Source organism: Drosophila montana, unplaced genomic scaffold (assembly GCF_035044405.1).
Source record: "Drosophila montana isolate Dmon_TW-CO22-7 unplaced genomic scaffold, ASM3504440v1 contig_3639_1, whole genome shotgun sequence".
Taxonomy (NCBI): Eukaryota; Metazoa; Arthropoda; class Insecta; order Diptera; family Drosophilidae; genus Drosophila; species Drosophila montana.
Window position 1 is genome coordinate 262,606 of NW_026998523.1, and position 14,482 is coordinate 277,087.

The window sequence follows — 14,482 nt, forward strand, 5'->3', positions numbered from 1 at the left end:
TCATAATAGATCTAGGGGTATTTTCAGCTTTGTTGCCGATCAAGCTCAGCTTATTTGATCAATTTTCAATAGGTTTTTGTACTGATCAGTTTAATAATATTTATAGCAAGAAAGCTCTTTACTGTAAGTTGATCATCGATCGTTTTTTATTGCTTAAACGTAACTTCTAAAGCTTAAATTGTTTTTAAAATGAATTTTTAAATAGCGCAGCTTAGTTCTTCAGTAAATGCAATATGCATGTTCCTAGTCAAACCAGGCCATTAATCAAAGAGCCCGCAGATGCATGACTGTGCATTTGTGCTGGAAAGCTTAGTTTACATTTATTCAACGATTTTCTTGGCACAACAATAAGAATTGTTAAATTTCTTTTCGTTTTTCCCCTGCTTAATGCAGGCATCACAAATAGCTTGCATACAATTAGTTACGTCCCATTTGTCCAAAAGCTGTCCAGCTGGTTAGTTTGATATTGCCCACGTTCTTCATAGCTTTGTAAACAAAAGATCTTGTGCTGATCACTGATCAGTTAGCTCTTGTATATGGGAAATCTATTAGCTTTGATTTCGTAACATCCTTTGTTTGGGGTTTGATATAATTTGATCATTGAATAAACATGATCACTGATCAGTTGACCTGCATGAATTGCTCTACAAGATGATTGACTTATTATGATTAGCTGTTGCCAAATAAAAACTATAATTGGAATTGTCTCTATCATATATTTGATTAGTGATCTTCATTGATCAGTTTTACTTTTCATAGCAATAAATATGAATGTGATTTTTCTATTTTACTGTGTTTACTTCCACGGATCAGTCACGCTTCACACTTGGTTCTCCGAAATTGTTAAGTGCTATTAATTGATCGGTAACGATTCCATTAAGTCTTATATTTGTTAATTATATGATATCTGCATTCCTTAATGACTGCAATATCTTCTATTAAGCTTAGCAACAAATATTCAAATAGGCAACCTTTTATCATTAGTTTTATTTCTTTTCTTTTATTACGAAATATACATATTTTTTAATTAATTTTTATTTGAGCCATTTTAGTAAATGTTCATTAACGATTTATATCTGCTGAATGCATTTGTTTTTGGGTTAATCAAGTGAATACATTTACAATGCTGCTATCTTGTTGTATTCGTATTTCATATTCGGCGATTAATCACGATCCATGTTTTTGCCCAATTCGATCAGCGGTAGGCTACATAATTAACCAGAGCACATTACCTTGTTGTTGTTTACCTGTTGCCTGTCGTCAGCCTCGTCATATTTCGAGTGCCCTACCCTATTTGAAAGCCCCTATTCATTCATAACAATAATTTTTCATAGTAATTGACGCTTTTGGGGCAATTCCCAATGAATAAACTGCGTGCAGTCGTAAAGTCGCGACTCATTCATTCACACGCTTATTCAAATTGCAGCAAAATAATTTACACCAAAGTCTAATTGCTATTAATTCATACACGTAGAGCTCTTAACTTTATGGACATGTAGACAAAGGCAAACAGTGCTGTCTGTAAATATTTGCACAACTGTTGCTCCGAGTTGGGTTTGGTTTAAGTTTAACTGCGACTTGAGTTTGATTTTGCAGCACGTTTGGCTTTCGCGGCATTTGCAAAATCGAAATGTTACCTTTTGTTTATATATATATACATATATATATATATGTGTGTATATATGTTCATGTGTATGTATGCACGTGAGGCAAGCAACGAGCTTGGAAAGTTTACAACATCGGCAACAAATCGCTTTGGTAATATAAATAATAGAAAACCAAATACAATTAGGCGTCTGTCCACATTTGTTTTTGCCGTCCGCTGACTCGTCAAAATTCCAAGCGCGAATTTCATGGCTGGGTTATGCAAAAGACAACAAACAATAACAACAACTACAACAACAGCAGCAACAGCAACATGAACAAGTAAAACCAAGTCGCGTCTTTTAACTAACAAAACAAATCACGTCAGCGCCTCGGCCAGTGAAATTTTTGGACTAAACTGAAATACAGCCGAAAGCAACGAAAAGCAACAAAAGAAAAGCAAGAAAATTGCTTAAACGACATGAAAATCAAACATTATCCGGGCAAAGCCGTCGACGCGAGCCTCTCGCTGGACAGCGACAGCGCCATGGGCGCCCTCTACGAGGCCAACTGGCTGCAGGCGCATCATCAGCATCATCGTGCGCCCACGCAAGCGCCTCGATCTGCGCCTCGATCTGCGCCAGCGCAGGCGAACAAGCTCAGCCGGCAGCCGAGCAATGCCGGCAGCAGCAGCAGCAGCAGTTTTCTCCTCGATGGCATCTCGGCGCTTAGCAAGTATCAAATGACGCTGGAGAGCATCCGGCAGCTGGAGCAGCAGGCGCAGGATAAGCGCATTGTGAGTGCCATCAAGGAGCTGAATGGCTACAGGCCCTCGGCCCTGCAACATCATCAGCAGCAGCAACTGCACAACGGCTGGGTGGCTGAGGATGAGGAGCACGAACTGGAACTGGAGCAGGAGCAGCAGCAGCTGCGGGAGCAGTTGCGGGAGCCGGAACAGGTGAACAACAAACTAAAAACGACGCCTGCGCTGGCAGCGTCCGCCGTCAATCACTATGTGCTGGATCCGACGGAGCGTCAGCGCGTGCCACGCCCACGACAGCAGGTGTCCGTGAAGCCGCCCTCGCTGCGTCGCTCCCAAACCATGCTGCAGCATCCGCCGCCCAATTATGTGACGCTGCGTGCGCCCAAATCCAAGCCCCTCGCACACAGCAACAGTTCCTCCGCCTACTCCACATTCTCCTCGGCCGCTGAGGACCGGCAGCCGGAGCGTGTCATCTGCCAGCAGCCGTTGCGCCTGATGCCACCGCCCACAGATCCACCGCCGGCACCACCCACCACCACCTCGACAAAGCAGCGCGCCTTCAAGCCGCTCAGCAGATCCCAAACGAGCGTCCAGCGCTATGCCACCATCCGCATGCCCAACCACTCCGCCTCCTTTTGCCGTGCCTCAGCGCGAGCAGCAGAAATGCCAGCAGTGAGACGTCACAGCTTGGAGCAGGCGCTGCAGGGCTTGCAGCTGGACACAGAGGTGGATGCGGCGCCGGAGGCGAAGGCTACTGAGCAGGTGGTGGTTAGGCAGCCTGAGAAGCAGCAACGGCATATCTCGCCCGCGGCCAGCAGCAATGGCAGCTCAAAGGATCTCAATGGCGAGGGCTTCTGCATACCACGGCCACGCCTCATTGTGCCTGTGCACACGTATGCGCGACGACGTCGCACCGGGAATCTCAAGGAGCAGTCGACAACTGCTCCGGATGAGGATGTTGCCAGTGGTAAGGGACAAAGGGTTGCTCTTAAGGCTGTCATCATCAAGGGATGATGGGAGACATGGAGATACCAAAGTGCTTAAAGTTGGTTGGGTCAATAAGTCTGACATTGCAAATATTCAAATCTTCTATTTCGGAAACTTAAAGAAAGACCAAAGAAACTTAACTTCCTATTGAAATATATACAAATATTTTAATATTTAATATACAAAAAGTGAAATACGAACTCACACTTAAATTTACAGAATCCTAGCAAAAATTTTAGATTAATAAATAGAGAGGGCATCGCAAAAATTAAATTACTAAGGTCCGGTTAAATTGCTACAATAATAAAAGAAGAAAGAACTTCCATAAATAGAACTTCAATATATCAGAAATTCCAATATTAAAATTGATAAGCTCTTGTAACTCCCAAACGGTTCATGAACTGATTTCGTAGAAGAAAATTATGTATAAGACTTTAATATATCAGAGATACAATCTTAAATTTTACACGAATTTATAATTCCCAAATGGTTCAAACAATTGGCGAAGGTCAGCGCAGAGTAAGAAACAATTCGGAATTCTCAGATCTTTTGTTATACAGGTCCAGTTTTCAAAACTCCTATTAAATTCTTCGGATTTTATAGCTTGGGACTCTTTTAACTTCTTTAAGGCAACGTGTAGAATGCGGTTAATTGAGAGTTATTGAATAATTGAGCCGCTGTCTTTAATTTCCATGACTAATACATTTGTTTGCTTTCATAGTTCTCTTTTACTTTCCCATATTTCGCCATCCAATTGTTTATGCTCTCAATTCAGAATTCTCCCATTACAATTCTTGTTTAATCAATCGAACCGCTTTTTATTACTTCAGATGGACGCGTGGAGGTCTCACGCGAGGGCAAATATCTCTCGACGCTCTCCGGCGCCAAGGTATTGGGCGAGTTGGCCATTTTGTACAATTGTCAGAGGACGGCGACAATCACCGCGATCAGCGAGTGCAATCTGTGGGCGATCGAGCGTCAATGCTTCCAGACGATCATGATGCGAACGGGCCTCATCCGCCAGGCGGAGTACACGGATTTCCTCAAGAGGTATGTACGGGTTATACTACCCATAGATAAGGTTTTATTTTATGATTTTGTTTGTCTGCAATTTCGAACAATTTTGTTGAGCATTTTTAATGAATCGCTGCGATTTGCTGCCGCATGCAATTAATGTGCATTTGCACTTAATTATATCAATTCCGCCAAGCCGTACTATTTTTTTATATTTGGCCATTACAAGTAAGTGGTAAAAAAAAATAACGCTTGACTTAAGGATTTTTTGTTTTTGTGTGTTTGGTTATTTTTTGTTTTTGCGCAACTTTCTCTTCATCAAATGGGCAAACAGCATCAGACAGACGACTTCGCTGTCGTCGTCATGGTCATGGGCGTCTCATATACGTCTATTACGATGACGTGCACTGCTCAAAATGGTCAGACAGTGGTACAGACGGACGGACAACAGCTTCGATCGTGCGGCCAACGAACGCATAGAAATGTTTTCTTTTCTTTGCCATCAAATGCACAAGTTGGCAACCAGTTTAAGGCCACAGCGCAGCACCGATCGCACCACCGATCGCACCACCGACCGCAACCACTGTTCCACACTGATCTCTGCCAGAGCTGGCGCCGTGAGTGACCGACAAATTAATCTCATTTTGCAGGGTACTACACAGCCGGCGCCTTCAAAAAACGGTTTCCCCCCCCTGTGTCCCCCTCTTATGATATGACTGTCATTAAAAGAGCTCCATTCGAAATTTTGAAGCATGAAATTGCGCAAAAATAAAAATAATGAAAAAAGCCCCAAATGCATTACACCAAATGAAAATGAAAGTGCATTTCTGTGGAGGGCGTGTATTTAGATTGAGATTGTGGCGGAGATGGAGATTAGGCTCACGAGCTATGTTAGGAAAGTCACAGGTTTACACCGGAAAGGCAAAATCATAAAATTAATGAGTCCAGGTTTTATGGAACGCACTAAAATTACACGAATATTGTCGCGTATCTGTGGAATAATCCATGAACTGAAATGTAGGAATTAAATCAAAGTAATTGAAGCTCAAAACTAGTTTACTATATAACTGATATATATTTTCATACTGACTAATTAAAATCGTATCCAATGGGTAATGCTACTTCCTTTGGGAATTATCTTGCCTTTCTACATTTTGTAAAGATATTTTCTCGGCTAGACCAAAGAGTTAGATATATTCCATTTACCTAAAAAAAACAGAGTAGAAAAGAGTCTTGTTTTATGAAATGCACTCAGTTTATATTGATTGTCAGAGATTCGAGATTGAAATACATTAGGCCTTAGGCAAATCCGACATAGGAATTGATCCCTTCTTCCGGTTGCATCTTCCATAAAAGAATTGGTGTAAAAAGATTGTCCCTTTGCTAGGTGCTTGGTTGTGATATAGTTATTTCTTCTGTTAAAAACAGAAAAGTGGTTCCTATTTTCTTGTCCAAATGTTAACTATTTAACTATTTAAAGCTACTGTCTAGCTCGACCTAGCCAGAAGCTATCTCTTCAATGAAACGGAATTCAACTGTAAGCAAAGTCTCTCTCGACAAAAGCCCTCCTAGAGAGGGCTCCTCCCCCCGGATATGTCTCCTTCTATGCCTTAAATGTTCTATGACAAAATTGTAATACCCTCCACGAAGCTATGAAGAACAACTATTATTCCCATAACTCACCTCCATACTTTATTTCTCTTATATTTTCAGCGTGCCCATTTTCAAGGATTTGGCAGAGGATACCCTGATCAAAATCTCCGATGTGCTTGAGGAGACGCACTATCAGCGAGGTGATTACATTGTGCGCCAGGGGGCACGCGGTGATACCTTCTTCATCATCTCGAAGGGCAAGGTGCGTGTGACGATCAAGCAGCCGGATACACAGGAGGAGAAATTCATACGCATGTTGGGCAAGGGTGATTTCTTCGGAGAGAAGGCGCTCCAAGGGTAAGTGAAGGAAACCGTAGATAAACTTTTGCATTGAAAGGAGTCTTTCTCTCCAGGGATGATCTGCGCACGGCCAACATAATTTGTGAGTCTCCCGAAGGCGTGAGCTGTTTGGTCATTGATCGTGAGACGTTCAATCAGCTGATATCAAGTCTAGACGAGATCAAGCATCGCTATGACGATGAGGGTGCCATGGAGCGTAGAAAGTAAGCTTTAGCTGGGAGTTAAACTCTGGCAGATCTTTAATCTAACCTGTCTATTTGCATTCCGTCAGGATCAACGAGGAGTTCCGCGACATTAACCTCACAGATCTGCGCGTGATTGCCACATTGGGTGTGGGCGGCTTCGGGCGCGTGGAACTGGTGCAAACCAATGGCGACAGCTCGCGCTCCTTTGCCCTCAAGCAGATGAAGAAGTCACAGATTGTGGAGACGCGTCAGCAGCAGCACATCATGTCCGAGAAGGAGATCATGGGCGAGGCCAATTGCCAGTTCATCGTAAAGCTGTTCAAGACCTTCAAGGACAAAAAGTATCTGTACATGCTGATGGAGAGCTGCCTGGGCGGCGAGCTCTGGACCATATTGCGTGACAAGGGCAACTTTGATGATGCCACCACCAGATTCTACACGGCCTGCGTGGTGGAGGCCTTTGACTATTTGCACTCGCGCAACATTATCTACAGGGATCTGAAGCCAGAGAATCTGCTGCTCGACGAGAAGGGCTACGTGAAGCTGGTGGACTTTGGCTTTGCCAAGAAACTGCAAACGGGCCGTAAAACGTGGACTTTCTGTGGCACGCCCGAGTATGTGGCGCCCGAGGTGATATTGAATCGTGGCCATGACATAAGCGCCGATTACTGGTCGCTCGGCGTGCTCATGTTTGAGCTGCTCACGGGTGAGTGGAGAAAGCAAGAGTGCGAGATCTATTGAGGTTTATAATATCTTGATTTATTACAGGAACTCCACCTTTTACGGGCTCGGATCCGATGCGCACTTATAATATAATACTTAAGGGCATTGATGCCATCGAATTTCCGCGTAACATAACACGCAATGCCAGCAACTTGATCAAGAAACTGTGTCGCGATAATCCCGCCGAGCGTTTGGGCTATCAACGCGGCGGCATTAGCGAAATACAGAAACACAAGTGAGTGTCAAATCGGGTCGGGTCAAATCCTAATCAAGCATTAATTCCACGCTTACTTTATATTTCAGATGGTTCGATGGCTTCTATTGGTGGGGTCTGCAGAATCGTTCACTGGAACCGCCCATAAAGCCCAGCGTGAAGAGCGTCGTGGACACGACCAATTTTGATGACTATCCGCCCGATCCGGAGGGACCGCCACCAGATGATGTCAGCGGCTGGGACAAGGATTTCTAGTGTAGAATTGACGTATGGGAATTTTTTGACGCTGCTCTCTAGCGACTTTTGTCGCGCAGCTGCTGCAACTTGAGACAGATAATGATAATCGATCTAATGGATCTTAACTAGTGCGCCATTTGTACGCCAAAGCAATAGTCAGGGTCAGGCTTTAGGACGAAAGCTGATCCCCCAAGTAGCAGTCGCAACGCCTAGGGTCCTCATACAAACAGATCATGTCGTGCCCAGAAAAGGAAAAAAACAAACAAACACACCCAGCCACACACCCGCACACACACACACACACACACACCCACACCCATGAAAACGGCTCAAGCATGTGTCAGAGATCTGATTATCATCATAAAACATTGTGCAACACTATGAATTTATTAACGAGTTTATAAACTATTATTATGTAAAGATTGTGAAATCTATATTTTCTAGTTCATTGGATGTCGATAGAAATTGTAAGTAGGTTCCTGTATCCTGGCATTCATCTGTTCCGGCCATGTGCATTGTGTAAATTGTTTTCTCTCTCTATCTTTATAAAATTAAAATTATAATTGTTAAATGTACCAAGTGCAAACACACACACACACACATACATATAGATACAAATCGGGTTGCCTTATAGCCTGTAAGCAGATTTTATGCAATTATATGACCAAGACCCTCATGCTCATAACATATTTCGTGTTTTTGCTCTTCTCCTTCTACTTCTTCATTTATCTATCATTTTAATGTTTCTGAGCAATTGTGGATCTACATGCTAATTATTCTTCCAATCATTAGCCTTAAACATCATCATATTCTATATATAAATGAGCTAAATAACGCCTTTTTCAATTGTCTTTTTTAAGTAAACTGAGCTAGAAATTAAATAAATAACAAATTTATGCGCCTTAACTAAATGGAATTTAATTATTTAGTTGAAATATGGAAATGCAAAAAGTAAGAATCATGAATATCTGGTTACAAATAATTATATGTTTTTTCTAAAGTTATCTGACGTTTCTTTGATTCAAAAAACGGTGTTCAACATATGGAAATGTATATATCTCTATATATAGAACTGTTTGTTTCTGACTGACCGACTGATTGGTGGTCAACGCATAGCACAAACCGTAAAAGATACGAAGCTGAAATTGTTACTGTAATTACCTTATGTGGTGAAGGAAACGGGGTTTTGGGAAACTCCGACCGCAAGTTGAGAAAAGTGTGAAAATTTTTCACTTTTTAGTGAAATATCGGTTTCGAATTTACTTTTTAAGATATTTGTGTATTTATGTAAGTATGTATGTATGTATGAATGTATGTATGTATGTAGTTTTGTATGTATGTAGGTGTGTATGTATGTATGTAGTTTTGTATGTATGTAGGTGTGCTTGTATGTATGTAAGTATGTGTATGAGTGTATGTATGTATGCGTGTATGTAGGTAGGTGTGTGTGTATGTATGTATGTATGTATGTATGTGGGTTTGTATGCATGCATGTATCCGCGTATGTATGTATGTGTATGTATCCGCGTATGTATGTAGGTGTGTGTGTATGAATCCGCGTATGTATGTAGGTGTGTTTGTATATATTTATGTATGTATGTATGTGTAAGTAAGTGCGTATGTATGTATGTATGTATGTGTATTTATTTATGTAGGTGTGTATGTATGTAAGTATTTGTATGTATGCATGTACGAACGTATATGTATGTGTGTGTGCATGTATGTTTGTAAGTATACGTATGATGTACATATATGTTTGTATGATGGCACGTAAGTTTAGATGTTTGTGTGTAAGTACGTGTGTATCAATGCGGGTTTGTTTTGATGTGCGTACGTATATTCGTATTATGTAGTATGTATGTATGTGCGTATGCATATACATGCATGTAAATATGTATGTGTGCATGTAAGTATGTTTGATTAAAGAATTTATGTGCATATGTATTCATGTACATATATATGCATGTGTGTTAGTCTATATGTATACCATATATTTATATGCATTATATATATAAATAAATGTATGCATATATTTTGTATGTTTGTATGCAAGACCAAGTTTGCCCCTAGCTGTGCTGCAATTAAAAAAAATCGTCCCTTCTCCTCGATTCTCATAAAATCAAGTAAGCCTCATAGGCTTCACTTCGAGTAGAGGAGGCGGCTTCAACTGTGGAGGAGACGGTGACTTCAGCTATAGCGGTTATGGTAGCTTTAGCAAAAGAGGAGGTGCGGCCTTAGGTATTGGAGGAGGCGGTGGTTCAAAATATAGAATGGAGGCGGCAGCGGCTTTGACTCTAGAGGATACGGCAGCTTCAGCAATATAGGAGGCGGCGGCTTTAACTGAGAAGGAGGTGGCAGCTTAAGGAAACGAGGAGACGGCGGTCTAAAAATGGACGGCTTTAATATTGGAGAAGGCGGATTCAACTATGAAGGAAGCGATGGCTTTGGCGGAGGAGGCGGCATCAATTTTAAACAAAAAACTGGTAAGTAATATTAACATAACTATGTCTTGTTATATGAAACATTTATTACAGTCGTGTGCATGCATATTTTTTACACATTGTCACATTAACATTATATCTCCTTTTTTGTTCTTTCAGTGTGTTTATGAAAAATGTCGTTCTTCGCCTACCGATAGATGGACAATACAATGGTGCAAGTAAGTACTTAATTTCATATATATTTTCATTATATCTATATACATATACATATTATAACTGGGTGATCAATGCATATCCCAAACGATAAGAGCTAGTAAGCTTATGTGATGGAGGTGACAGCTAAGACTGGGTTGTGGGAAATTCCACCCGCAAGTGTGGAATAATTGTGAAAAGCGTTTGCAATTAATTGATTATAAGTTTGGTAATTTCACAGAAGAAGTTGTGAATTTTATGGCATTATACATTTTCTTCGGTATAAATAATATTGTTTTTAGCTTTAATAATGAATGCCAGATTAAGACGGCAAAATTTTCAAAAGGCCAAACCATGAACAAAGAGCCAAACTTTATGAAAATAGGATGAGATTTGATCGAGTTATGTGGGTGGGAAATTTAGTTATATTTTTATATAAGATATTTGATGGTACCCTTTTCACATAAACTTTGACCAAAAATAATTATGCCTGATTTAGATGCCAAATTTATAAAGAGGCCAAACCTTGAACAAAGAGACAAACCTCGTGGAAATCTGATGAGTTTTGACCGAGCTATGGGGGTGGGAAATTTCGACCTATGTCTATAAAGGATATTTGAGGGTACCATTTCTCCATGAATTTTGATCAGGAATAATGTTGCCAGATTTAGATTTAAACTTTATATAAGAAAATGTTTTTCTGCTTCACATTCACTCGATTGGTTGTTGGTATAACTTCTGGGGCACGTAAACCTCTCTGGGCTAAGCTCAACCAATGTGTGTGCTTCCTGCATTTGAGCACTCGAGATGCTTAGTAAATTGGCCAAAACTCACGTTTTAACTCAATGAGAATTGAATGCAGTTCTGGAAAACAAAATGAAGCTGAAAAAAATAAAAGTCAAATAGAATTCAAAACAAAACTCGGCTACGTGCGCAACGAGACTTAAGCAAAAATCCAAAAGCGGAGAAAGCTGAGAAAAGTCAGTCAAGAGTTTCGGCACCTTACAGAGAACATTCTGTGGCGATAGTTCGGTTCGTACGGGTCTAGACAGTCGCAGCAGAAAAACCCAACACAGAAAACTTAATAAAAATAAATATATCTTTGAAAAATCAAATACTTTATAGATAGTGAACTTTGCTGTGCCAGCGGGAAGAGCGGAAATTGTGCTGAAATATATTTTATTTAATGAACTGAGCTCAAGATCTACTACTCAGCATGATGACGATAAGCTGGAGTGTGCTCTTGCTGCTCCTATTGCTGAATTTAACCTTAAACTTAGGCCTGCACCTGGAGAATCAGACGCGGGAGCACGTCAAGCAGCTGATCGGTGAGTTATAAAGAAGCCTAAACTGAAGAACTGAAGCTGAAAGTTATATATTTTCGTTGCAGCCTGCAAACAGCCCAAGGCGCCGGGCCTGTGCCGTGGCAAACAGCTGCGCTATGCTTATAACAAGGAGACGGGCAACTGTCAGAGCTTCTATTATACGGGCTGCGCCTCCACGGATAACAATTTCCTGACCTACGAGGAGTGCCGACGCGACTGCATGCAGCGTGGACGTTACTAGAGTATAGACCTAAGTTAATTTCTATGTTTGTTTATATTAACAAAAATCAGTTTTACAAGTTAATCTAAACAAGAACTAAGACTTTCTGGCTTTTCTGGATCTGCGCGGGCTGGACTGCGGTTGGGCTTGGGTCAGAGCACGCCAGCTGGCGATCAGCAGCAGCAGCACCGCAAAGATCAAAGTCAAACTGTCCAGCGAGTGGTAGACGAACCAATTGAGCTCTATGCCGGGTGACTGAAGCAGCTCCGCGGCCAGCATGCCATGTCGCATCACGTGCTCCACGCTCCAAACGGCCGTCTCCAGCGGCGTGCGTTCGCGCTGATTAAACACCTGCGAGAGCTTTAAGGCGCGTTCAGCATAGCTGTGGAAATTTTTTGGGTTTAGCTGGGATATCTCTGGAGAATAGTTCAATAAACGCACCTGGGCTTGCTCAGCTCCTGCAGCGACTGCTGCAGCGTTTCCACATTGATGTGCTCATAGTCCAGCTTGAGTCCGACGCCGCGATCCTGTGCCGCATGCGAATTCACAAACTGATCACCGTAGATGGGCGTCATGAGCAGCGGCTTGCCGCAGTGCAGCGCCTCGGTGAGGCCCAGCAGGCCGGCGTGCGCCCAAAACAGACGCACTTGAGGTTGACCTACGGGCAGTATAGGAAGTAAGTTTCGCTCTTCAGTATGCTCGAACCTTACTTACAGAGCAAAGCTAGCTGTGGTGCCCATTTGACAAATAGAAACTTGCTGGCATCCAGTTGGGGCTTGGGCTGCTCGGTCGCCTCCCATTTCCAAATCACATTCAAAGGCTGCTTCAGCAGCACATCGATAATGGCCTCCAGCTTATCGGCATCAATGCTGGAAGCGCGCACCATGGAGCCCCAGCTGATGAAGATGACGCCCTGCTTGGACTGCTCTAGGAACTGGGCGATCCTCGGGCTCAGCTGCTGCTCCTCCTTGCTGGTAATGTGCACGCCGCCCACCTCCAGAAACTGTTGGCTATGCGGGCGACTGCCCAAATGCGAGTAGTGCTGGTTGCCCAGCACGAAAGCCGTCTGGGCACGTGCCACAGCATCCACATCCACATCGATGTTGAGATGGCGCTTGATCAGCGCATTGTCCGCGCGATTCGTGTGTAGCCTGTAGATCAGCTTCAGCAGCTTGGCCTGGGCAAAGTTCAGTAGGCGCTCCCTGAAGTTTAAGGGTCGAGTGAAGCCCACAAACTCGGACTGCACATAGGAGGGCGTATCCGGCAGATCGATGCGATCGTAATAGTAGGGCATCAGGGCACAGGTGCTCAGTCCAATGATGGGCAGCTGCAGCAGCTTGGCAATGCCCAGCTGGCAGTCCGTGCTGAAGTACTCGGTGAGCAGGACATCGTAAGGCTTCTGCTGGTGACGTCGCAGCACAGTTTCCACATGGCCACTCTCGTACAGCTGCTCGCAGGATATCTGGCCATTGCTGTACAGCGCATAGTACTCATCCAGCAGTACCGTCAGGGAACGCGTGGGCGTGTGCTCTGACAGCGGCACCACATTGATGGTCGTATTCGACTGGTCCTCGGCCGCATCGGAGATCAGCAGCTGCTCGTAGTTGGGCAGCTGTGCTGCCTGCGGATTTCTTACATACGAAATGACGGTCAAGTGGTGACCACGTTGCGCCAGTTCACTTAATATCGGTAGCGCCACCTTAAAGTGACTGTAGCCATAGTGCGGGAACACGGCGAGCACATTGCCCCCCTCGACACCACCATTTGCTCCACTTAACACCGCCAGACAGAAGCCAATTAACGCCAACCGTTCGCTTCGCGTCGATGTCGTCGTCATCGCTGCGCTGCTCTCGAATGAATGCGGCGAAGTTCATGAATATCATGATTACCTAACGCCTCGCTTGATAAGCGTGTTGAATACATTGGGATACTCAGAAAGCTAGTATTGTTGTTGGGGCTTATTGATATTTTTGTGGTTCAGTTTGTGGTGTGCTCGAATTGCAATTGCACTTGCTGTCAATTGCATGTTTATGCCTTATGGCAACCCTGGTGCAGTTATCGATCCTAAATTTAAAAGCGTTGCATACTTTTAAGTGCTGCTGCTAATGCGCCTTAGCAGACACATTTGCTTCAACACGTTACATACTGTAAGGCTGGACAATTGTTGTATAGCATACTTTCGAGCATGTACTAGGCGCCGCATTTATTTGCCGTGAACTGTAGATGGCGCCAGCAAAACCGTTGATATTTCAAATAATTGTGCAAAAGTACATTTAATATTTTGATTAGAGTACAATTTTGTGTGAAGTTGGTTTTTGCTTTTTCTCTACGATAATTCCATTAAATTGTGGATTATTAAATATATAGGCGAAGGATTTATTAACATTGACTTAATAGCTAATGTAGGAACAATTGGTCAAAAATTGGGTTTTTGTTTGTCAACAGCATTGTGGGTTATATATATTAGGAATAAATAAGCATGTTCTTATTCTTTTTAAAGTCATTTAATAAAACATTTATTCTGAACATATTTAAAAAAGAAACTAATAACACAAAGCTATGTAATCGAATCGAATCGAAAACAATTCGTTGTATGTGTTTTTTTTTTATATGTATTTTACTTTAATATTTTACTTATTAATGA

At 42.5% G+C, this 14,482-nt stretch overlaps 3 protein-coding genes across 5 annotated transcripts in view; 2 read left to right on the top strand and 1 right to left on the bottom strand.

The window, feature by feature from the left end:
* The window catches only part of for (cGMP-dependent protein kinase for), a 47,187-nt gene extending 39,255 nt beyond the window's left edge, over positions 1–7,932 (top strand). The window contains exons 1-7 of one of the 2 annotated variants that reach the window (XM_064692760.1): positions 1,953–3,314; positions 4,165–4,384; positions 6,062–6,298; positions 6,355–6,504; positions 6,573–7,192; positions 7,255–7,444; positions 7,513–7,932. In XM_064692760.1, the coding sequence (XP_064548830.1) occupies positions 2,066–3,314; positions 4,165–4,384; positions 6,062–6,298; positions 6,355–6,504; positions 6,573–7,192; positions 7,255–7,444; positions 7,513–7,678 (2,832 nt within the window). In that variant the 5' untranslated portion in view covers positions 1,953–2,065 and the 3' untranslated portion in view covers positions 7,679–7,932. Of the gene's footprint in view, positions 1–1,952; positions 3,315–4,164; positions 4,385–6,061; positions 6,299–6,354; positions 6,505–6,572; positions 7,193–7,254; positions 7,445–7,512 lie in introns of those variants that run through there. The other variant, XM_064692759.1, reaches the window with a different exon arrangement.
* A 3,378-nt stretch (positions 7,933–11,310) lies between these two features.
* Positions 11,311–13,780, top strand: LOC135435592 (PI-actitoxin-Aeq3a). Of its 2 annotated transcripts, none has more exons than XM_064692740.1 (3): positions 11,311–11,621; positions 11,684–11,860; positions 11,910–13,780. In XM_064692740.1, the coding sequence occupies exons 1-2, from the start codon at positions 11,510–11,512 to the stop codon at positions 11,857–11,859; spliced, it is 288 nt and encodes a 95-aa protein (XP_064548810.1). In that variant the 5' UTR covers positions 11,311–11,509; the 3' UTR covers position 11,860; positions 11,910–13,780. The 2 variants fall into 2 exon arrangements, with proteins under 2 accessions (XP_064548810.1, XP_064548811.1); XM_064692741.1 differs by having other exon boundaries at positions 11,919–13,780.
* Ugt36A1 (UDP-glycosyltransferase family 36 member A1) lies at positions 11,874–13,675 on the bottom strand. The gene is made up of 3 exons (XM_064692739.1): positions 12,553–13,675; positions 12,280–12,496; positions 11,874–12,220 (listed from the first exon to the last, which is right to left on the bottom strand). Exons 1-3 carry the CDS (start codon positions 13,673–13,675, stop codon positions 11,935–11,937), a joined length of 1,626 nt encoding a protein of 541 aa, XP_064548809.1. The 3' UTR covers positions 11,874–11,934.
* Positions 13,781–14,482: the final 702 nt, after the last annotated feature.

Coding starts and splice junctions, on each gene's coding strand:
- LOC135435592 (XM_064692740.1), top strand. CDS start 11,510: ATGATGACGATAAGCTGGAGTGTGCTCTTGCTGCTCCTATTGCTGAAT. Junction 11,622..11,683: donor GCACGTCAAGCAGCTGATCG/GTGAGTTATAAA, acceptor TTTTCGTTGCAG/CCTGCAAACAGCCCAAGGCG.
- Ugt36A1 (XM_064692739.1), bottom strand. CDS start 13,675: ATGACGACGACATCGACGCGAAGCGAACGGTTGGCGTTAATTGGCTTC. Junction 12,497..12,552: donor ACCACAGCTAGCTTTGCTCT/GTAAGTAAGGTT, acceptor TACTGCCCGTAG/GTCAACCTCAAGTGCGTCTG. Junction 12,221..12,279: donor CAGGAGCTGAGCAAGCCCAG/GTGCGTTTATTG, acceptor AAATTTCCACAG/CTATGCTGAACGCGCCTTAA.